The 25,128-nt window shown below is 37.8% G+C and overlaps 2 protein-coding genes across 2 annotated transcripts in view; one reads left to right on the forward strand and one right to left on the reverse strand.

Moving 5' to 3' along the window:
* LOC103514226 (E3 ubiquitin-protein ligase Hakai) overlaps positions 1–6,820 on the reverse strand; it is a 12,578-nt gene extending 5,758 nt beyond the window's left edge. The window contains exon 1 of the mRNA XM_017446127.2: positions 6,584–6,820. The gene's annotated coding sequence lies outside the window, so the exon portion shown is untranslated. The remainder of the gene's footprint in view (positions 1–6,583) is intronic.
* On the forward strand, positions 2,797–24,447 carry LOC103514228 (nucleoporin nup211-like). Its single transcript, XM_026827260.1, has 21 exons — positions 2,797–2,974; positions 4,458–4,567; positions 5,005–5,208; positions 5,540–5,676; positions 5,839–5,932; positions 7,182–7,427; positions 7,945–7,958; positions 8,290–8,347; positions 8,928–8,969; positions 9,299–9,552; positions 10,305–10,521; positions 11,033–11,104; positions 11,200–11,304; positions 11,906–11,971; positions 12,125–12,226; positions 12,564–15,258; positions 19,213–19,681; positions 20,007–20,127; positions 22,228–22,524; positions 22,587–23,090; positions 23,692–24,447. The coding sequence occupies exons 1-21, from the start codon at positions 2,797–2,799 to the stop codon at positions 24,445–24,447; spliced, it is 6,741 nt and encodes a 2,246-aa protein (XP_026683061.1).
* The last annotated feature ends 681 nt before the right edge of the window (positions 24,448–25,128 follow it).

Genomic DNA, 25,128 nt, shown 5'->3' on the forward strand with positions numbered 1-25,128 from the left:
CGATCAAGGAGATACTTTAAGTTCATCCGGTAAAGTTCCTGTAGTTATACATAAAAAGCCCAATCTGATGCTTAGGTGTAGGTGTAGGGGCTTCACAGCCCTAAAAGATAGTTTAAGCTTCTACGAATCCTGTAGTTACCTAAATGCTATAGGCGTTTCGATCAAGGAGATCCTTATCCGGTCAGGATAAAATCCGCCCCCGGACGGGAATCGAATCCGCGACTTAGTGATTACAAGGCAGACGCGCTACCCTCAAAGCTATGTAACTAGACTGGCTTTTAATAAATAGTTAGGTAGATTAGTTAGTTATAATACCTACTGTATGTGTCGCTGAAAAAGTTAACATTTACACGTCATGATCTCTAGTTTTAGTGCTGGCTTTTAATAGATAGTTAGGTAGATTAGTTAGTTATAATACCTACTGTATGTGTCGCTGAAAAAGTTAACATTTACACGTCATGATCTCTAGTTTTAGTAGATTTTGCTGCTTATTTGATTGAAGTACTGCTCGATGACTTTGGTTTCGTGAAAAACTATCTCCTCTGAATAACGGGAAATGGTTTGTTCATATTTCGCCACTATTTTCACCTGTTCTTCTTTTATTTCTCATGTTATCTGTTCGTTTCCTAATGAGATACGCAATAGTGTTGAGGACGTAATACATTGCAAGATGGTATTTCTTCTTGTTTCACTTGAATCCTCTCTTCTCTCTGTGTCTACTTTACCAACTCTTTTCTTCTTTGAAACTTCTTTCCTGTTCCTTTCTTTAGCTTTGTTTCTTTTTCTTCCTTTCTCTCTCCCCCTCCCCTCTCCCTCACTCTTTTGGTTTTTAAGATTCCTTTTTCTTTCCTGTTCCTTTCTTTAGCTTTGTTTCTTTTTCTTCCTTTCTCTCTCCCCCTCCCCTCTCCCTCACTCTTTTGGTTTTTAAGACCTGTTCCTTTTTTTAGCTTTGTTTCTTTTTCTTCCTTTCTCTCTCCCCCTCCCCTCTCCCTCACTCTTTTGGTTTTTAAGAAAGTTTCTATTTACAGTATGGATGTGTTTGAGATTGAGGTGATGCCGAACAATGCCAATTCAGGTTATGTCCATAAATGCTGCTTTATGTTCAAGGCTCAGATCAAAATTATTCCTAGCCTCGGTTGAGATTCGATCCCGCTCCCTCCCACATACCAGGCAAGTGTTTACTGAAAATGAAGGGGAGATGGTCAAACTCTCCACTTCGAAAATAAGTCCTCTGTCCCTAATTTCCCTAAATATCCCCCTATAAAAGTTTCAGCAATTTACGAGAGGGGTTAGCGGTTTAACTGGAAAGTTTTGAAGTCGGGTATTTCCGAACACAAACGAACAGTCGGAACCGAATTCCTGGGAAAGCGATCTGAGATTGTTGAGGACATAGACTTTGATGACGTAAGTATGATGGACTGAGGCTTCGAAGTACAAAAAGGTTATAAAGTTGCTTTCAGGAACGCAGTTATGCAGCTCTGAAATCAACAACTTTTTTTTAAAAAGTTTTTTCACATCAGAAATCATACCTTTGAAAAACAGTGAAATGTTAAATGTGAAGCTTTTTCTGGAACAGGGTTTTTAATTTAAATGAGGCCACCTTGAAACCTTAAATGTAGTTTACCATGCTTGTGGAGCAGGGATGGATTTAACTAGGTGGCCTGAGTGGCCAAAACAATAAGCCCGCAAAGTGATGAGTAGAAACCTTGTTTTCCCCCCCTTCTCCCTCCTTCCCTATCTCCTTCTTTCTCACATACACTTTTCCCCTCTAAAGGTTCCAGTACACTGTAGACTTTTTTCTAGACTTGGTCACATGAGACCACTCTCTACAGAGTCTACCAAGTTTGTAGGCAGGCATGTCAAACTGGCGGCCCGCGGGCCGCATGCGGCCCGCCTGGTCAAATTGTGCGGCCCGCTGCGAGCCACAAAGGGTATACGGCAAGCCTACTTATAACCGATATCAGTTAGCTTCGCCAAAAGATACCGAACTCTGTACTGTGGTGGTTACCGCGTTAAATTTCAGATTCGCGGAATTGGCGATTATGTTCGCGGGTTTCGCGATTATGTTCGCGGATTTGGCGATTATGTTCGCGGATTTCGCGATTATGTTCGCGGATTTGGCGATTATGTTCGCGGATTTGGCGATTTTGTCCGCGGATTTTGCGATTATGTTCGCGGATTTGGCAATTATGTTCGCGGATTCGCGTCCCGAATCGACATTTTGGATATTTAACCGATATCAGTTAGCTTCGCCAAAAGATACCGAACTCTGTACTGTGGTGGTTACCGCGTTAAATTTCAGATACAGATCAGAATTATTCCTAGCCTCGGTTGAGATTCGATCCCGCTCCCTCCCACATACCACGCAAGTGTTTACTGAAAATGAAGGGGAGATGGTCAGGTCAAACTCTCTACTTCGAAAATAAGTCCTCTGTCCCTAATTTCCCTAAATATCCCCCTATAAAAGTTTCAGCAATTTACGAGAGGGGTTAGCGGTTTAAAATTTCAGATCGGGAGACAGGTGGTTCGAAACCAACTCTGGTTATTTCCTCCCTCACCTCGGTACGTTTCTAAAACATGAATGGAAATTTCAGCGCGGATAGGCTCCTAGAAAATCGACTCCAGAAAAAAGCGTAAAGAAGGAAAATTTTCAAAAAATCTGACAAACTTTTTTTTCTCCGCCAAAAACACCTCCCCTAGTGTCGAGTATAAAAGCTGCCGAGTCCTACCCGTACGATGTTATTCGAATTTCGTCCAGTGTCGAGGACACACAAACCGGGGTGACTTTGCTCCAGGATGAACATTCGGTGTCAGTTGTACGTGTGTGTTATCGTACTGTCCAACGGGGTTCTGTGCTTTCGGTCCGGTCGAAGTTACAAGGCGTCCCCAGGGGGCCACAGTTACGAGTTACCCCTGTCACCGGACCTGGAGACGGCAGCCAACAACTACTTCAAAATCAATTACTACTATTCAAGTACGATCTGTTTTCACTTGTTTTATTATACGTACCTAACTTACCTATTACCTAATAAATACTTGAAAAAAAAAATGCCTGTCCGCCTAGAAGGCAAAAGTCTCTAATGTGTATAACAATTATTCTAACAAATTTAATCAAAATCAGACATACCCTAACTTACCTATTACCTAATAAATACTTGAAAAAAAAAAAAAAATGCCTGTCCGCCTAGAAGGCAAAAGTCTCTAATGTGTATAACAATTATTCTAACAAATTTAATCAAAATCAGACATACCGTTCACAAGTTACGATGGAACAAATAGATATACAGAGAAACTAAAAAACAAAATCGTCAAGTTGAAACTTGGAACTCACTTCGCTTGATGAATAATGATGACTAATTGGAATTTGGAATACCTACGTACTTGTCATGCTGTGGTACTTGGTACTTACTAGTAAATAATTCAAGGAACAGTAAAACTTACTCAGACAAGGGCGCCAAAAAGTCTAATAGAGCCCGAAGAGTTACGTTTGTTGGGCATTTTTTTCCCTCGTAAATTGATAACTGAGTATGATAACTTTCCATGTATTTTTGATATACTTACTAGTAAATAATTCAAGGAACAGTAAAACTTACTCAGACAAGGGCGCCAAAAAGTCCAATAGAGCCCGAAGAGTTACGTTTGTTGGGCATTTTTTTCCCTCGTAAATTGATAACTGAGTATGATAACTTTCCATGTATTTTTGATCAGTCGCAATGTTATTCCAACATACAATATTATTTAAGGCTAGTTTTGACATAAAAACAATTACAACAAAAGGGAAAATTAGAAGGAAAAAAGTCCCAACAATAGAACTTCCACCGACTACGGGATAAAATAGTCATAACAATGTTTCTGTTAATCCCACAGACTCCAGAATAAACTAATGGAAAGTAATACCTTGTTTGTCTAATAGTGCCTGGAATAATAGGTACTTTGTTTGTAAAACAGATTAAAATTGTTATTAAATATTAAAAAAGAAGAGAGAGAGAAGTCTGGGTGGGAGTCGGAAAAAAAAAAATAGCAGGTAGTTAAAAAAATTAGCAGGTAGTTATCCACCCATTTTGTTGATTTGTTTTGCGATAAATTGTGTGTCCAATTTGATCTATGTTCAACAATTAACACACAGAAGGAATTCTTAGCTAAGTTCCCTTTAGGAATGAGCTTTAAAAATACATTAAATTATTGGTGGGCCAGGGCTTTTTTGTGAGTCCGAGTAAATCTATTCAACAGACTTTCAGGAGTTCGTAGAAACCCCCTTTTTACTCTCTTTCTATTAAGTGAGGTCTACACTGTTCTCTGAAGTGTTTTTTTTTTTTTTTTTTTTTTTTTTTTTGAAACTTTAAGAAAGGAATTAAAAGTTTATGTTGAAAAGCACGAGATATACAAGAGAGAACGAGGTGATTTAGAAGGAGAAAACCAAAGCAACCAACAAGAAATTGTTAATTTGAAATTGAAAGAATCTCAACTGAAGAAAAGGGTTCAAACTGCAGAAGATAAGATATCGAAATATGAACATGAACTGGAGAGTCTGAAACAAAACGAAATTCTGCTGAAAAGCAAGTCCTCCGTGGCTCCGTGAAGCGTGAACCTCGGAGAAACTGAAATTTTTGAGCACCCTATACTTGAATTTCCCCTCTCCCCTCTTTAGTCCAATTTTGATGTAATTTGGTGACCGTGTTTTTAACACAAAGGTACATACATAATTCGCTCATCACATTTTAGACCTGACCAGATTTTTGGATTTTTTAGGCGCTCTTAGGTATGTTCTGCCTCGGTGACATAGTGATCAAGACGCTCGCTGGGTTCACAGGAAGGCGCCTTTCATCGCAGCCGAGGAATGGAGTTTTATCCTCGTTTATTTAAGTTAGTATTTGAGCTCTAAGTTGATAGAGAACACCTCCGGTATTAACTTCGCCCAGTGGTTCCCTTCCACTCAAGAGTGAATAGGAACAAAAAATCTTGACCAAAAGTCTATTACCTACTTATTATGTTGAATTTCCTCAGATCGAAGCAGCTGACGCTCAGTTACGTAGCTCACGTCAGTTCATAGAGGAACAAGCAGCAGAGCGAGATGCAGAAAGAGAAGAACTACTGGGACAAATAGAGCAGCTCAAAGCCGCGCTGAGAGAACAGAAACACGCGGTCTCGTTTGATAACGAGGCTAAACTACTCGAGCAGCAACTGGAAGAGGCTCAGAAACAAATCAAGGTAAGTGATGCCAGGGTGAGGAAGTAGTTTGTAGTCCTAGAGAATTAAAGAAAGAAAGGTGAAGCCCACCTCTGTGTCTGATTGGTTAAGAGCACCATTGACTCTCATCCGGAAGGTGCAGAGTTCGAATCCTAACCAGAGTGAACATTTTATGACTGAATTTCATTTTTATCTCCTTGAATAAACAGGCATAATGAGACGATCAAGGGGGGGGGGAGAAATGTGTCCTGAAGTAATGCAAAAACATTTCAACGTTAAAAAGAAAGTTAAGAAGAAAGAATTTTTTCGAACTATTGGTATTAATTGAAGTGTATTGAATTTGTTTTCACAGGTTATGATCGAGGAGAAGACAACGAGTGACGAAAATCTCACCGAGGCCAAAACCAAAATCTGGGAACTCCGCGACATTGTAGCCACTCTGGAGAAAGAATTAGCGACATCGCGACAAAACGAGGCCGGACTGGCAGGGTGATTTTGCAATACCAAGTCCAGTGAAAAGTCTGCAGTTTTAGTACACGGAATTTTATCCTGAATGGATAGTGAGTGACTTAAGGTTACTCACTCTTATTCTATCTCTCCCTCTTACTCAATTACACTCTATAACTCATTTACTCTTCCCTCTTGTTTCAGCCTAGCATACAAAAACCTTGCAATCGGAAGAACTGCCCTGACAAATAACACGTTATTCTCACCTGATGGCCTTAGAATTATGAGTGAAATGGAAGTCAACATACCTAGCTAATCTTTTGTCTCCACCACAAGGCACCAGAAACTGTAGTGTGGTTTTAATGAAAATACTTTCTAAGCTACCACTTTCCATGCAATTGTATTTCTTTTGATAAGCATTGTTATTCAACCTTGTCATGTCATGAAATTAAAATAAATAAAAATATAAAAAAACATGCAATACATTGACGATACATCTCTTACTTGAGTTTTTGTTCCTGGTATTTTAGAAAAATGTGTTTTTCAATTTCTGGGTTCATAATAGCAACCTAAAAATGACCTTTTTCTCCAAAATTAAACATTGTTTGGTTGAAAGAAAGTTAATGCCACTGACTATGGTCTTTATTGTTCCATTTTTATCTTCCATTTGGCAACTAGCTATTTGTGAAATCATGCTCCATCGCCATCGGTATGATTACTGGAGATTAAACAGGAATATTCACATCTACCTATTCAGATCAAGCTCTTACCAAATTACCTGTGAATCATTTGACCAGTTGTGGAATATAGGTGCTGTGAATAGACCATGACCTCAATATACAACGGGAATAGGGCTTTCTACAACATGTTTTAATGGGAATCCTCACTCAGGAACTCGCAGTCTTAAGATTGGTTCTGATGTAAATTCATAAAATGATAAAATCCTTACCTCGGTACTAGGTAAAAGATAAGCAGCTAGGGATCTTTTGCTATTAATGAAAGTGTTTGGTTCAGCGCTCTGAGATTTAACAAGACTCAATTCACACTGGATTTCTATACGTTTGAGTTTTGAGTACCTAAATCCAAACTTTAATTAAGGTCAAACTTTCTTAAGGGAAAGGACAAGGACGAGATGACGAGAACCAAAAATTCCAGAAACCCAGGATCCCCAATCCCGTTTTTTCGTTTTTCCAACTTTCAGAAAAAGGAAAAAGTTGCTTTCGCGGTTTGCTCACTTCACAGAGTTGAGTTGAGAGGTTTTTTTTAAAATGATAAAATGGCGTAAAAAAAACCTCTTTCGAGTCCGAGCGGTCCGAGCCCGAGCCCCGAGTTCTTTTCAAATAAAATAAATTTGTTGAACTCTGAATGCTCGGAGACTGTACGCCCTGTACGGAACCGCTTTCGAGCATGTTCAGCGCAGAAAAAATTCTCGGAGGGACGGACCCTGCTTGATAAATATAATTATTCTATTTAGCATAACAGACAGACATATACACACACACAGACATACAGACAGAATTATATCTCATGTGTTTCTTATTCCTCAGCATGTTCACTTTGCGCCAGACATTTCCCATCTTGTAAACGAAGATAAGTTGAACTACTCCGACCTACGCCTTGAGCTAGACACCTGTATGGAGCGCCTCAAGCGAGAAGCGAGTGAACTATTGTGTCTCACCCAGGCCAAATGTAAACATAGCGGCCTGGAAGAGTTGGTGGCTAAATATGAGAGAGAAATAGAGCAGCTCAAACAAGATGCTGTTACACCGGAGATGCAAAGTCTACAACATCAGGTGAGAAAGGATGTGTCTGATTGGCCCTTTGGGGTATCATAGAAGCCCTTTAAAACGGTTAGTTCTTAACTTCCAAATGGTTAGTCTAATTTTGATGTAATTTGGTGACCATGTTTTTAACACAAAGGTACATACATAATTCGCTCATCACATTTTAGACCTGACCAGATTTTTGCTATATCGTCAGTTTTTGTAGGTAATGCTTACGATTTTGAAATGAAACTAGGCTCGTGAATACTATGAAAATGCTCTATAACTCTGTTTCGTGACTTTCGTGTTTAGATAGGATTGATTTCGTGTTGATAAGTTGATATCGCTTCAAACTCTTAACGTTCGCGCGCCTCCCGGCACCCTTGATAGACCCAATTGTGATTTTATTGGAGGAAAATATTTCAAAACCTATTAAGTTTAATGAAATTCTTTCATAAACTAGTAATAAATAGTCAATCACGCAATGTTATCCTCACTATGAAAATGCTCTATAACTCAAACTCTGTTTCGTGACTTTCGTGTTTAGATGGGATTGATTTCGTGTTGATAAGTTGATATCGCTTCAAACTCTTAACGTTCGCACGCCTCCCGGCACCCTTGATAGACCCACGTGTGATTTTATTGGAGGAAAATATTTCAAAACCTATTAAGTTTAATGAAATTCTTTCATAAACTAGTAATAAATATAAATAGTCAATCACGCAGTGTTATCTTTCAATATAATTCATTATTCAAAATCAAAGGTATATTGAAGAGATGGTTGAAATTCCAGGGATAAAAGTGATCACGCATAAAGCCCAATATGACCTTAGCAGCCGAGAGGGTTTCCCTTCAAATACCTATGTCTAATGTTTTTCATTTTACTCCACAGATGTGTTTCTACTTTTCAGAACAAAATGAATGGAAATGTGGAGACATCAACAGAAAATGTAAGTCTATTAAATTTTGTAGGTACAGGTAGTATGTTAATCCACTCTCACGATACCAGCTAAGCTCATGAATTTAGTTAAAAGAGTTCCAAATGATAAATAGTTAGGTATTTGCAGGTTGTTGGTTCAAACCCACGTAAAAATCATAACCACAACACAAATATTGAAAATTGTTTCAGCAATTTTCTTGAATTTTACTTTGTTGGATAAGAAGTTCAAACCCACGTAAAAATCATAACCACAACACAAATATTGAAAATTGTTTCAGCAATTTTCTTGAATTTTATTTTGTTGGATAAGAAATTAAGAATAGGGTACTTGTGCAGAAGTCACGTCCGTGGAATATTGCTACCAAAGGAACTGGCACAAACAAGCAGTGACTGGTGTCATTATAGGGTTAGGTTTAATGCAAGAAAGAGTTTTCACAATTGAAGCAGTGATTAGTGTTATTATAGGGTTAGGTTAAATACAAAAAGGAGCTTTTCTTTTCCACGGACGTGACTTCTGCATAATTAATAATTACCAAGAATAGATTCAAGTGTTTTACTTCTAATAAACTATTGTTCACTTATTTTTTCAGGAACAGAATTCACCATCAGCATTGTACTTGGACTCCGTCAAGGTAAGTATCAGCATAAATGGGGCTATTCATGAATTTTTTTTTTTATGATTGTTGTGGATACCTACCCACTTTTGCTATTGGGTACCTTTTGAGTACTTATGTAGCTATAGGTAAGGATTATAAAGTGATGATACCAACTTTTTTTTTTTTTTTTTTTTTTAGGTATGTGGTTTTTCAGTTAATTTCTGGGGTTTTTTTTTTTTTTTTTTTTGATTGATAGGTATGTGGTTTATCAGGTAATGTCTGGTGGCAGTATATTACTATGTTTATCTTAAGTACCTGCCTGCATTTATTTAGTTTCTCCTTCAAATAAATTTGATGACTTACAGGGTGTCCTGTTGCTATGGCATGAAGAGATCATGGGTGGTGGTGGAAACATTCAAAACTTGAACTCAGTCCTGATTAGTTCAGCACATGAGATTGCTTCCTGTCTTCAGTCAGAACAAAGCAGACAGGAGCTGCAATATGTACATGAACTCGTCATGAAAGCCATTGAGCAGGATCGTCTGGTGCCAGCATTAAAACCACTGAGTGAGAAACACGAGGAAGAGTTGAGACTCCTGAGTCAACATTTTGACAAAAGGTAATGTGAGAGGAAGTGAAAGATAGATAATGTCTGGATGTAAGACATTTCCATATCCTTATTTTGTGCCTAAATATTTTTTTCTCTCTCTGTTTTACCTCTCTCTCCCTCCCTCCTCATTCCCTTTTGCTTTCATTAATGTAGGTAGGTATACATAATTTTTTTAACCATAGTTTTACCTCTCTCTCCCTCCCTCCTCATTCCCTTTTGCTTTCATTAATGTAGGTAGGTATACATAATTTTGATTTTTAACCATATCTCTTCCCTTTAAAATCCTAAAATATGTTTGTGAACTTATCATTCTGTTTCTCCTAACAGATATGAGCACATCATTAACTCTGACCTGACTACTAGTTCACTACCTATGCAACATAGGAATGGAAAGTAATGTGAAACAAGAGTGTGAACAATGTAAAGAATTTGAACTGCGTGATCAAACAAGCAGGTTGAGTAGTCAGCTAGCTGCTAGCTTCAGTGCAGATCAATCAGCAGCAGCGAGTTTCGATATTAAAAGTCTCAAGGATGAAATGTTCAGTGAACTTGCTGAGAAATTGAGAAAAGAACTTCAACTATCCGCCAAACTAGACGAAAAGTTACTGAGTAAACAGACTCTCCCTCCCTCCTCCCCTCCCTCCTCATTCCCTTTTGCTTTCATTAATGTAGGTATACATAATTTTGATTTTTAACCATATCTCTTCCCTTTAAAATCCTAAAATATGTTTGTTAACTTATCATTCTGTTTCTCCTAACAGATATGAGCACATCATTAACTCTGACCTGACTACTAGTTCACTACCTATGCAACATAGGAATGGCAGTCTAATGGAGTACAATGAAAGCTGGAATGGTGACAGTCATAATCTAACCCACACTCGGGATGATCTCAAATATACCCCAGAGCAATTCGAAGAGAAATTGTCGGAATATGTGCAAAAGTTGACCATTAATTTGGAGAACAAATATATCAAGGTGAGATTTTCCTTTGTAAAACATCTGGTAGACACCACCTCAGTATGTTGAATCATTAAAAACTAGGTAGGTACTCATTTTATTTATAGCTAAGTAATTTTTCCAAAGGCTTTGGAAAGATTTTCTTCTGTGCCTGTTGAACTTTCTTCATTTAGGTAGGGACCTGTTTTGTAATTTTCTCATGTAAGTAATTTGATTTAATCTCAAAGTTTTGTTTTATGTTTGTTCAGTATGTTAAATCATGTCTAAAAACTAGGTAGGTACTCATTTTATTTAAAGCTGAGTAATTTTTCAAAAGGCTTTGGAAAGATTTTCTTCTGTGCCTGTTGAACTTTCTTCATTTAGTTAGGGACCTGTTTTGTAATTTTCTCATGTAAGTAATTTGATTTAATCTCAAAGTTTTGTTTTATGTTTGTTTGTACACTCATCCAAAAAATTGAATTTGCCTTGTGCTTGTATCTGGATCTGTAAATCTATCCCTAATTATTAACAAAATTTCGTCTGTTTTTAGGAGCTTGAAGATATGAATAGAAAGCATGAGGAAACATTGAGACAGATCGAGAAATTCTATGAGAACAAGTTGGCCGAACACTCATCCAAAAATTGAATTTGTCTTGTGCTTGTATCTGGATCTGTAAATCTATCCCTAATTATTAACAAAATTTCCTCTGTTTTTAGGAGCTTGAAGATATGAATAGAAAGCATGAGGAAACATTGAGACAGATCGAGAAATTCTATGAGAACAAGTTGGCCGATGAAAAAGTCAACTCGAGTTTCAGTAAGGTAAGTAAAGTAAAGTAATGGAAAATCATTCAAATGAGAAAAAAAAAAAGAACATTTGCCTTTTCCAGAATAGAAAGTATATAAGTCCAACTATTTTACCTACTGCAGGCAAAAAATTTGGTACAATAATCTTTATTATTATTATTATTATTATTAATTAATTTATTCATGAAACATGGATTTCAAGTACCTGAATCACCATGGGCAGGAATTGACAAGATCTTTCCCAGACACTGTTCAAATGTCTTCCGTACACGGTTTTCCGGGTAATTTAACAATATCTCGGGAACGGTATAAGCTAGAGACTTGAAATTTAGTATGTAGTTCACAAATCTCTTAGGTAGGTATGTTCTGCCTCGGTGACATAGTGATCAAGACGCTCGCTGGGTTCACAGGAAGGCGCCTTCGATCGCAGCCGAGGAATGGAGTTTTATCCTCGTTTATTTAAGTATTTGACCCCCAAAGTAAGAGAGCTCTAAGTTGATAGAGAACACCTCCGGTATTAACTTCGCCCAGTGGTTCCCTTCCACTCAAGAGTGAATAGAAACAAAAAATCTTGAGCAAAAATCTATTACCTACTTATTATGTTGAATTTCCTCAGATCGAAGCAGCTGACGCTCAGTTACGTAGCTCACGTCAGTTCATAGAGGAACAATCGGACAAACCGGTAAAATTTAAATTTGTTTGTGTTTTTGGTTTTTGTACTTTTTTGAGTTTTTTGTCTTTGTTCAGTTTAATCAGTTCTGTATTCTGTTTGAATTTTCTTTTTATGTGAATGTCCTTCCTTTTTCTGGTACTGGATAAAAATATCTACTTAAAGTTCTCTAAAGTCGCGCTGAGAGAACAGAAACACGCGGTCTCGTTTGATAACGAGGCTAAACTACTCGAGCAGCAACTGGAGGAGGCTCAGAAACAAATCAAGGTAAGTGATGCTAGGGTGAGGAAGTACTTTGTAGTCCTAGAAAATTAAAGAAAGAAAGGTGAAGCCCACCTCTGTGTCTGAGTGGTTAAGAGCACCACTGACTCTGACTCTCATCCGGAAGGTGCTGAGTTCGAATCCTAACCAGAGTGAACATTTTATGACTGAATTTCATTTTTATCTCCTTGAATAAACAGGCATAATGAGACGATCAAGGGGGGGGGGAGAAATGTGTCCTGAAGTAATGCAAAAACATTTCAACGTTAAAAAGAAAGTTAAGAAGAAAGAATTTTTTCGAACTATTGGTATTAATTGAAGTGTATTGAATTTGTTTTCACAGGTTATGATCGAGGAGAAGACAACGAGTGACGAAAATCTCACCGAGGCCAAAACCAAAATCTGGGAACTCCGCGACATTGTAGCCACTCTGGAGAAAGAATTAGCGACATCGCGACAAAACGAGGCCGGACTGGCGACCAAACTGAGCGAGTTCCAAGAGTTAATGGAGAAACAATACCAGGCACATGCCGTGCTAGTGGGAGAGTTTGAGTCACTCAGTCAGAATGCAAACACAGCCGGGCCTGGGGAAGAACCTAGCACAGATCCTGCAGGTCTCCATCAGATCAAAACACAAATCCTATGGCTAGAGAGATCCCTAAGACGTCGCACAAAAGAGTTGGAGACGCTCTATGTATTTGACGCTAACTTGAGTTCTCCCTCTGAGGATGATCCTGCAGGTCTCCATCAGATCAAAACACAAATCTTATGGCTAGAGAGATCCCTAAGACGTCGCACAAAAGAGTTGGAGACGCTCTATGTATTTGACGCTAACTTGAGTTCTCCCTCTGAGGATGAACCTAGCACAGATCCTGCAGGTCTCCATCAGATCAAAACACAAATCCTCTGGCTAGAGAGATCCCTAAGACGTCGCACAAAAGAGTTGGAGACGCTCTATGTATTTGACGCTAACTTGAGTTCTCCCTCTGAGGATATCTCGGCGCGAGATGAGATGGTGAACACACCTGACTCGGGGAGAGTAGACTCCCCTGGTCTCCCTCTAGAGGAGATGACGTCACTCTATGAACAATTCGTACGTCATTCCCGTGCTGAAGACGCTACGGTGAAATGTCTGAAGGATACCGTACTACAACTGACTAGTGTACGGACACAACTGAATGAGGCATTACTAGAACGTGATGCACTACAGGGAAGATATAACAAGACACTAGGGGAACTCTCACAAGCCAAGGTACAACTGGAGGAACTAAGACATAGTCTGTTTACGAAGAAGTCAGATCAAGACGAGGAGAAACATGCAGAGATTGATCTATTGGAAGAGAAGGTGAAAAGTTTAACCAAGGCTTTGCTTATCAAAGACGATGAGATGAAAGAGAAGGAGAGAATGATTGAGCAGAAAGATAGAATGATGTGGTCTCTGGAACAAGAGCTAAGTAGTAAGGATGTGACAGATTATAGACTGAGAGACGCATCACATATGTCACACACTGAACTCAAGCCTAGGAGAATAGCAAGTCCTGTCGTCAGGTTCAATGATACCACATTCAACGATACACACCATGCACAGTTCAGTCTAAATAGAACGGAACCACACGACTCGGACCTAACGGGACTGCTTGAACAAAACAAACAACTCAAAGAACAGTTGCTACAAAAAGAACAAATCATTGTGGAAATCAAAGCAGATGCTGACTCTCTGAAAGTAATACTCAATGATTTGCAAGATAAAGTACAGGAAGCAAAACGACACAGTGATAATATGACAGAGCAGGAGAACTCCATCAGTGAATATAAACTGGAGATTGAAAACAAGTTAGCCACCATAGAACGGTATGAAAAGGAAATTGAACAATTGAAACAAGAGCTTGAAGATGTCAATAAACAATATAAGTATGCAAACAAAGATAAGGATGGATTTAAGAAAGAAATTGATGAGTTGAATGAGAAGATTAAAGAAATACAAGGACAATGCAATCAGTATGAGAGCAAGAACACACAACTCCAGACTCAGATAAACTCGTGTGAACGCAAGTTTGGTAAACTTATCGAAGAGTTTGCAGTATTGAACGAGAACAAGACAAGTGGTACTGAGTATGTCGGTGGTATGGAAGACTTTGTTGAAACTTTAAGAAAGGAATTAAAAGTTTATGTTGAAAAGCACGAGGTATACAAGAGAGAACGAGGTGATTTAGAAGGAGAAAACCAAAGCAACCAACAAGAAATTGTTAATTTGAAATTGAAAGAATCTCAACTGAAGAAAAGGGTTCAAACTGCAGAAGATAAGATATCGAAATATGAACATGAACTGGAGAGTCTGAAACAAAACGAAATTCTGCTGAAAAATCAACTGGATCGGTTAAACTTGACTTGTGAAGTTTACAAAACGAAAGCAAGTGACTTGGATAAGAAAGAAGAACTCATCAGAAAACTGAAGGAAAATATAAAATTGAGCGAACAAAATTATGTTGAACTTGAAAAAGAACTTGATGATCTGAGGAAGAGAGATAAGAAAATGTTTGATGAAATACAAAACAAGGAACAGATGATAGAAACATTGAAAGAGAATCAGAAGACAACGGAAAGTAATGTGAAACAAGAGTGTGAACAATGTAAAGAATTTGAACTGCGTGATCAAACAAGCAGGTTGAGTAGTCAGCTAGCTGCTAGCTTCAGTGCAGATCAATCAGCAGCAGCAAGTTTCGATATTAAAAGTCTCAAAGATGAAATGTTCAGTGAACTTGCTGAGAAATTGAGAAAAGAACTTCAACTATCCGCCAAACTAGACGAAAAGTTACTGAGTAAACAGAAAGACTTTGCATCTGAGGAACAAGAGCATATCATTCAAACGTTAACGGAAGATAAAAGAAAACTGAGAGAGCTACTCCTTACTGAAAGAGCAAGGTTTGAAAATGAACAACTACAAGACGCAGACCTCTTGGAGAAATTACGACAAAAACTAGAAACAACGAAGGAGAGTTCCAAGAAAATCATACAGGAACTGGAAAATGAAATTAAAAGTATTGTTCAAGACTGAATTTCGAAAAAAGAAGAAGACTATGAGAAAGAGGAGGAGGAGAAGAAGATGAAGGAGGTGAAGAAAAAGACAGAGGAAGAGCAGAAGTAGGAGAAAGAGGAAAAAAAAGAATAAGGAGGAAAATACAAGAAGAAGAGAAGAACAAAGAGTAAGAGGAGATGGAGAAGAGAAGAGATAAGTTATTATATTCAGGAAGTTATTTTAACCTTTTTTTAGTAAATTTCGCAAAAAGAAGAAGACTATGAGAAAGAGGAGGAGGAGGAGAAGAAGAAGATGAAGGAGGTGAAGAAAAAGACAGAGGAAGAGCAGAAGTAGGAGAAAGAGGGAAAAAAAAGAATAAGGAGGAAAATACAAGAACGAAAAAGCATAGAAAAAGGAGAAGAAGAAAGGTATAGAAGAGAAGAACAAAGAGTAAGAGGAGATGGAGAAGAGAAGAGAAGAAGCGGGAAAAGGAGAAGATATCCATCAAATCCGCGGTAGATCCGACATGACAAGTTCAAAGAGGACATATAAATTTCATCGGGACATTGCATGTTTTGGACTTTCGACAGATTTATCCAGTGAAAATCTTGCACCTGGGATACTACAATCACACACCTACACTTCACTAAATACCCCTTCCCTCAAATATTAATCCTTGCTTTTATTTCGCGGTGAATCATGCCTGTGTAGAGGGTGATTTTGCAATACCAAGTCCAGTGAAAAGTCTGCAGTTTTAGTACACAGAATTTTATCCTGAATGGATAGTGAGTGACCTGTGAGTGAGTGACTTAAGGTCACTCACTCTTATTCTATCTCTCCCTTTTACTCAATTACACCCTATAACTCATTTACTCTTTCCTCTTGTTTCAGCCTAGCATACAAAAACCTTGCAATCGGAAGAACTGTGCGGTGAATTTAGAGCTTGGTTGTTAAATTCGGGCATCAACTGCACAAAAATGTGCAACAGAAATTTGGTCAACATGTCAAAAAAAAAGAAGTGGTCATTAAATTTTGAGTTTGATCGTTCTTTTTCACAGAAGATTTATAATTCAGTTATCAACTTATAACTAGGCTTGCCAAACGTCCCGAATTGGCCGGGACAGTCCCGAATTTCAGGGGGTGTCCCGGCGTCCCGTTCAGTTTTTCATTTTGGGGCGTTTTGTCCCGAATTTCCGTTTTTGTCCCAGAAAAAATTCGGGACGCGTTTTTTAACTTTAAAATTAGGTACCTACCTCTATAAATCAGAATTTGTTCTTAACTTGTTTAAATGTGTCATGCTTTCATCAGTTTGCTCTTCCACTTTCCTAAACCTTTATAAACGAGAAAATGTTGTATTAAACAGCCTTAAACGAAAAAATGAGCTGGTCCCTTGAATTCTCGTTTATCCAGGTTCGACTGTATTTTGTATCTGTTTTTAATAATAGGTATGTTACCTATCACCTATCGTACCTACATATGTACATATCGTACCTATGTGATTTCGCGATTATGTTCGCGGATTTGGCGATTATGTTCGCGGATTTGGCGATTATGTTCGCGGATTTGGCGATTTCACCTGATGGCCTTAGAATTATGAGTGAAATGGAAGTCAACATAGATAGCTAATCTTTTGTCTCCACCACAAGGCACCATAAACTGTAGTGTGGTTTTAATTAAAATACTTTCTAAGCTACCACTTTCCATGCAATTGTATTTCTTTTGATAAGCATTGTTATTCCAACCTTGTCATGTCATGAAATTAAAATAAATAAAAATATAAAAAAACATGCAAGACATTGACGATACATCTCTTACTTGAGTTTTTGTTCCTGGTATTTTAGAAAAATGTGATTTTCAATTTCTGGGTTCATAATAGCAACCTAAATTTGACCTTTTTCTCCAAAATTAAACATGGTTTGGTTGAAAGAAAGTTAATGCCACTGACTATGGTCTTTATTGTTCCATTTTTTATCTTCAATTTGGCAACTAGCTACTTGTGAAATCATGCTCCATCGGTATGATTACTGGAGATTAAACAGGAATATTCTAGGGATGGGTAAATATTCTCTGAGTCGATTCAAAGAGTCGAATATTTCAAAAGAATCGTGAATCGCGATTCTTAAATTCAAACTTAGGTATTACCTCTATAAATCAGAATTTGTTCTTAACTTGTTTAAATTTGTCATGCTTTCATCAGTTTGCTCTTCCATGTTCAAATGCCTTCCGTACTAAATACTTCATTTTCCTCCTTCCAGATTGAAAACGAAGGTGAACTTATGGAGATCATGCGAGACCGGGATAATCTCCGTGAAATGACTCGTAATCTCCGTCAGGTAGTGACGGATCTGACGAGCTATGTGAATATCTTCCGTACTAAATACTTTATTTTCTTCCTTCCAGATTGAAAACGAAGGTGAACTCATGGAGATCATGCGAGACCGGGATAATCTCCGTGAAATGACTCGTAATCTCCGTCAGGTAGTGACGGATCTGACGAGCTATGTGAATAATCTGAGCTCATGAGGAGTCTGCGGGAAACTTTACGAGAGAAAGAAATAAAACTGGAGATTGAGAGAGAAAGAGTGGTAACTCTGAGAGAGAAGCTATTGGAGAAAAGTAAAACGCTGGCAGCAGAGTTGGAGAAAACAAAACATTTAGAAGAGAAAGTAACTGTATTACATCAGGAGAAAGACATGCTTGTCAGCAGTAGACACAGTGAAGTGGATCATAGCAAACAGGTAAGCATTTATGTGAATAACTGCGAGACTCAGCTGAACAAAACCTTGCTCAATGAATTGCTAGATGACACCTCTGGTATAGATGACTGCTCGTCCTTCCAACAACTCAAGGTAAGAGAAGAAATATGAGAAAAAAAGATCATTAATAGATAGTCTATCCTATGCTATTCTATAAAATATAGGAAAGTTTTGATTAGCTTGCAGTTCTTTTTATTTAAACTTGAAAGAAACAAAAACGTGTTTCATGGCCGTTTTTATTTTGCAGTAACAATACACTTGCTGAAACTAACGTGGCCATGTCCAAGAGAGATGTGCAACATGTTATTGAAGAACAAATCAACACATTGAATTCACAAGCAATGAAGATATGTCAACTGGAGAAGTTATTCAGCGAACAGAAGTGTCAGCAAGAGGATGCTGTATCAAATCGAAACCAACTTGAAGAGAGAATTCAATCATTGAACGAAACTTTGATGAAGGAAACCAAGAAAGCTCTAAGGTTAGAAGCAGAACTGGAAATACGCAAGACTGATATAGCTGAGCATTCTGAGCTCATGAGGAGTCTGCGGGAAACTTTACGAGAGAAAGAAATAAAACTGGAGATCGAGAGAGAAAGAGTGGTAACTCTGAGAGAGAAGCTACTGGAGAAAAGTAAAACGCTGGCAGCAGAGTTGGAGAAAACAAAACACTTGGAAGAGAAAGTAACTGTATTACATCAGGAGAAAGACATGCTTGTCAGCAGTAGACACAGTGAAGTGGATCATAGCAAACAAGTAAGCATTTAATATGAGTTTCAATTATTGGATAACTCAGAAAGGAAACAGGAAAAAGCTAGGAAGAAGATTTATATTGCTCGAATAGGACTAAAGAGTCCCTATCCCCCAGCAGTAGACTTACTACTATTATTGTGGTCAAATTCTCAAACAGTGTTTACCTGGTGAGCGTCTTGACCTAAGGTAAAAGAAAAAAAATACAAGAAAAGAAGGTCATTCATAAATAGATGCTATACCTACTTAAAAGACAGAAGAAAAGTCTAGATTAGATATAGCTACCTGTAAAAATAATAATAACTAGTGGTTGACCCGTCCTTTGTACGGGACCACCACACACATGCACCACACACACCCACCCATCACACACACATCACACTCACCACACACACCCATCACACACACAACACCGATCCACCACACACACACAACACCCATCCACCACACACACACACACGGCAATTAAAAGTATTGTTCAAGAAAAAGGCGACTTGCTCAATAAAATCAAACAGCTTGAATCTTCATTGGAAACATATGCAAACAATTTAGACAAAACTACCCGAAGTTTACAAGAATTACAAAGTCAATTCAGTAAACAAAACGCTCTCTTGGAAGAAACACAGACAAAATTGAAGCAGGAAACCGACAATTTGAAATCCGCTAAAGAGGAAATCATCACACTTGAAAGCGAACTGATGAAAACCAAGGAGCAAATTGCTGAAACTAACGAGGCCATGTCCAAGAGAGATGTGCAACATGTTTTTGAAGAACAAATCAACACATTGAATTCACAAGCAATGAAGATATGTCAACTGGAGAAGTTATTCACCGAACAGAAGTGTCAGCAAGAGGATGCTATATCAAATCGAAACCAACTTGAAGAGAGAATTCAATCATTGAACGAAACTTTGATGAAGGAAACCAAGAAAGTTCTAAGGTTAGAAGCCAACAATACAACTGTTACATTACTTAAATTCGTTTGGTTTATGTCATAGCAAGCCCACCTGATAAGTAGTATGACCTTTCATCAGATGGGCGAGAGGAGAGACAATACTTGCAATTAGGTGCTGGGTCAACACGAGAACATTGGAAAACAAAAAGCAACCCGTTGAAATATTTTCCATTGAAAATTATCGTTTTTCTGAGATGCAGTTACATTGATTTGCACTGTATGTACTGTGTACTAATGTAATCAGTTGGTTGTGACTTTCCTATTATATCTCATGTGTTTCTTATTCCTCAGCATGTTCACTTTGCGCCAGACATTTACGAGAGAAAGAAATAAAACTGGAGATTGAGAGAGAAAGAGTGGTAACTCTGAGAGAGAAGCTACTGGAGAAAAGTAAAACGCTGGCAGCAGAGTTGGAGAAAACAAAACACTTGGTAACAATACAACTGTTACATTACTTAGATTCGTTTGGTTTATGTCATAGCAAGCTCACCCGATAAGTAGTATGACCTTTCATCAGATGGGCGAGAAGAGAGACAATACTTGCAATTAGGTACTGGGTCAACACGAGAACATTGGAAAACAAAAAGCAACCCGTTGAAATATTTTCCATTGAAAATTACCGTTTTTCTGAGATGCAGTTACATTGATTTGCATTGTATGTACCTGTGTACTAATGTAATCAGTTGGTTGTGACTTTCCTATTATATCTCATGTGTTTCTTATTCCTCAGCATGTTCACTTTGCGCCAGACCTTCACCAATTTTATCAGTGTAGTTTGTACCTATCAGTAGGTACATTGCTATTTTGACACCTATTTTTGTACTTTTGATGACACCACTTTTCCCTTGCTAAAAGGGACTTTTCCGAGCTATTTGAGAGCAAAATAAAGCAGTAAAAATTTGACCACTATTATTATTGTTTGTCACATTGGGTCATTTGAGGTCAGGTAGCTAGAATAAGGTAAAGCCTTTTCATGTCACCCGAGACCTGTTTGCGGTTGCATTTCTGTTTTAGCCCTGTCCATTCAGGGAGGGGTGACAAATGGGAAATTTATTGGACTAGAAATTTTCGGGATTTTCCCTAAAGGATTACCTATAAAGTTACTTTCTGTATACATACGTATTACGTAAATTGTAACTCTTGGGCTATAGCTCGAAAAACAAACACACATACACACTAGGTAGGTACATAAGCTAGGTTTTTCTAATCCTATCATGTAATTATGTGTCCTCTTATTTTTAAGTAGGTACTTTCATGAAATGACCTGCCATATTACAAGAGTTTCAACCTACCATATGACAAGATTTTCCTCATTTTCTTCCTCCTAAAGGAAAGAGACAAATTTCGCATCATCCTTATTGTAAATATTGTAGCCTTGAACTTTTGAAACTAAAGTCGCAAATTTCAACATAAAACGATGTGCCCCTGACACGTGTTTATCTTTGTCTTCTTTTTCTCATTCTCCTCCTCCTTCCATTTTAAAACCTTTTTTCTTCCTCCTCCTCCTCATTCTTCTTCTTCTCCTTTTTTTTTCGATTTCGTACTCTTCTTCTCCTTTCCCTCCGTTTTCTTTGCTTCTTCTTCTTCTTCTTCTTCTTCCTCCTTCTTCTTCTTCCTTTTTCCTTCAATTTCGTATTCTTCTCTCCTTTCCCTCCGTTTTCTTTGCTTCTTCTTTTTCTTCCGCTTCTTATTCATCTGTCTTCTGTCAGCATCAGTCAAAGTAATGAGACGAAACAAGGTGGTGTATTGAAAATAAGGGAGGAAACCTTGTAATGTTCCCCTTTCCCTTACACAATAACACAGATTAGGAGAAGGGGAAGCAATGTTGTCTTCTGCGCTTACAGCATTTTTTTTTTTTTTTTTTTTTTTTTTTTTTTTTTTTTTTTTGTAAACCCATCTTCCCTTGTCGACTGTCAAAAAAAAGGAAGTTATATTGATGGAGCAGCTTTATAGATAGCCAGGGGCGATAGCATGTTGAATGAAACAGTCCTCGTGGGATCGCTGAAGCAACGTTGCGCGTGGTTGGCATCCGGATGGGTGACTATCTGAGCAATCTTGTTCTGCGGACTTTTCCCGGACCCACTCAGGTGAGGTTAATGTGAGGAGGCAGATAGCTTGACGCCAAAAAGAGGGTGACGCCAAAATAATGGAGCTCTAAGGGTTAGGTGGTAGAAAACGCCTATGGCGTTAACCTCGCCTAGTGGTTGCCTTCCACTCAAGAGTCTATTATTATATAAAACCCTGCCACTAAAGACCTTAGCTGCTATACAGTGACGTAAAATTCCTGTCAAATAAAACCTATAGATGTAAAGTAGGTACCTACCTACATATACATTTAAGAACATATGTGGACATTATGTACTCACTTACCTACATATCTATTCCACATTTATTTTCGCCTGGATGGAAAAAAAATTGGGGAAAAAAGGGGAGGGAGCTAAAATTGCTTAAAGAGATTGTTTTTTTTTTTTTTTTTTTTTTGAAGGGAGGGCAGGGGATTACGGAAAAAATTTCCTGGTCTCCCTCTAGAGGAGATGACGTCACTCTATGAACAATTCGTACGTCATTCCCGTGCTGAAGACGCTACGGTGAAATGTCTGAAGGATACCGTACTACAACTGACTAGTGTACGGACACAACTGAATGAGGCATTACTAGAACGTGATGCACTACAGGGAAGATATAACAAGACACTAGGGGAACTCTCACAAGCCAAGGTACAACTGGAGGAACTAAGACATAGTCTGTTTACGAAGAAGTCAGATCAAGACGAGGAGAAACATGCTGAGATTGATCTATTGGAAGAGAAAGTGAAAAGTTTAACCAAGGCTTTGCTTATCAAAGACGATGAGATGAAAGAGAAGGAGAGAATGATTGAGCAGAAAGATAGAATGATGTAGAGATTGATCTATTGGAAGAGAAGGTGAAAAGTTTAACCAAGGCTTTGCTTATTAAAGACGATGAGATGAAAGAGAAGGAGAGAATGATTGAGCAGAAAGATAGAATGATGTGGTCTCTGGAACAAGAGCTAAGTAGTAAGGATGTGACAGATTATAGACTGAGGGACGCATCACATATGTCGCACACTGAACTCAAGCCTAGGAGAATAGCAAGTCCTGTCGTCAGATTCAATGATACCACATTCAACGATACACACCATGCACAGTTCAGTCTAAATAGAACAGAACCACACGACTCGGACCTAACGGGACTGCTTGAACAAAACAAAGAACTCAAAGAACAGTTGCTACAGAAAGAACAAATCATTGTGGAAATCAAAGCAGATGCGGACTCTCTGAAAGTAATACTCAATGATTTGCAAGACAAAGTACAGGAAGCAAAACGACACAGTGATAATATGACAGAGCAGGAGAACTCCATCAGTGAATATAAACTGGAGATTGAAAACAAGTAGACGCATCACATATGTCACACACTGAACTCAAGCCTAGGAGAATAGCAAGTCCTGTCGTCAGGTTCAATGATACCACATTCAACGATACACACCATGCACAGTTCAGTCTAAATAGAACGGAACCACACGACTCGGACCTAACGGGACTGCTTGAACAAAACAAACAACTCAAAGAACAGTTGCTACAAAAAGAACAAATCATTGTGGAAATCAAAGCAGATGCTGACTCTCTGAAAGTAATACTCAATGATTTGCAAGATAAAGTACAGGAAGCAAAACGACACAGTGATAATATGACAGAGCAGGAGAACTGTTCAATGATACCACTTTCAACGATACACACCATGCACAGTTCAGTCTAAATAGAACGGAACCACACGACTCGGACCTAACGGAACTGCTTGAACAAAACAAACAACTCAAAGAACAGTTGATACAGAAAGAACAAATCATTGTGGAAATCAAAGCAGATGCGGACTCTCTGAAAGTAATACTCAATGATTTGCAAGATAAAGTACAGGAAGCAAAACGACACAGTGATAATATGACAGAGCAGGAGAACTCCATCAGTGAATATAAACTGGAGATTGAAAACAAGTTAGCCACCATAGAACGGTATGAAAAGGAAATTGAACAATTGAAACAAGAGCTTGAAGATGTCAATAAACAATATAAGTATGCAAACAAAGATAAGGATGGATTTAAGAAAGAAATTGATGAGTTGAATGAGAAGATTAAAGAAATACAAGGACAATGCAATCAGTATGAGAGCAAGAACACACAACTCCAGACTCAGATAAACTCGTGTGAACGCAAGTTTGGTAAATTTATCGAAGAGTTTGCAGTATTGAACGAGAACAAGACAAGTGGTACTGAGTATGTCGGTGGTATGGAAGACTTTGTTGAAACTTTGAGAAAGGAATTAAAAGTTTATGTTGAAAAGCACGAGATATACAAGAAAGAACGAGGTGATTTAGAAGGAGAAAACCAAAGCAACCAACAAGAAATTGTTAATTTGAAATTGAAAGAATCTCAACTAAAGAAAAGGGTTCAAACTGCAGAAGATAAGATATCGAAATATGAACATGAACTGGAGAGTCTGAAACAAAACGAAATTCTGCTGAAAAATCAACTGGATCGGTTAAACTTGACTTGTGAAGTTTACAAAACGAAAGCAAGTGACTTGGATAAGAAAGAAGAACTGATCAGAAAACTGAAGGAAAATATAAAATTGAGCGAAAAAAATTATGTTGAACTTGAAAAAGAACTTGATGATCTGAGGAAGAGAGATAAGAAAATGTTTGATGAAATACAAAACAAGGAACAGATTACATAAATTTATTTTGAATTTTTATTATTATGTTTAATTGGTTAAAAAATTGGATTCTTTAAGGTTTGTTTTGTTCACAAAGAAATGGGCTGCACTTTTTTTTTACTTCTATTTTACATATCTACATTTGTAGCTTTTGTTTGAGATACGAGGTACGAGCAATAGATCATGTGTGTTCTGATCGTAGCTAGGCACTACTTTTGTTACTTTATAAAAGTGCTACCTGTGCGTTAGTTACAGGATTTTCCTGTGAATCTAACAGCTCCATAGATTTCCATCACTTGAGAGTTCTTAGCATTGTGGTAGATCGTTTTCGTCTGAGATATTTCATGCGAGATATTGATATGATGGTGAACACGACACATCTGTGGAGTAAAATGAAAAACATTAGACATAGGTATTTGAAAGGAAACCCTCTCGGCTGCTAAGGTCATATTGGGCTTTATGCGAGATCACTTTTATCCCTGGAATTTCAACCATCTCTTCAATATATACCTTTGATTTTGAATAATGAATTATATTGAAAGACTGAATACAAAAGATACAAAGCTACTGAAACTTAAGTAAAAAAGTATTTACAAAGGATGTCAAAATTAAATAAATTAATTAATAATTCAAAGATAACACTGCGTGATTGACTATTTATTACTAGTTTATGAAAGAATTTCATTAAACTTAATAGGTTTT

This window comes from Diaphorina citri, unplaced genomic scaffold (assembly GCF_000475195.1).
Source record: "Diaphorina citri unplaced genomic scaffold, Diaci psyllid genome assembly version 1.1 scaffold1104, whole genome shotgun sequence".
Lineage (NCBI taxonomy): Eukaryota > Metazoa > Arthropoda > Insecta > Hemiptera > Psyllidae > Diaphorina > Diaphorina citri.

Bases quoted from the DNA above. Each gene is read 5' to 3' on its own strand.
- LOC103514228 (XM_026827260.1), top strand. From the start codon at position 2,797: ATGAACATTCGGTGTCAGTTGTACGTGTGTGTTATCGTACTGTCCAAC. The intron at 10,522-11,032 runs GTGAGATTTTCC...GTCTGTTTTTAG, and splicing joins TGGAGAACAAATATATCAAG to GAGCTTGAAGATATGAATAG. The intron at 12,227-12,563 runs GTAAGTGATGCT...TTGTTTTCACAG, and splicing joins AGGCTCAGAAACAAATCAAG to GTTATGATCGAGGAGAAGAC.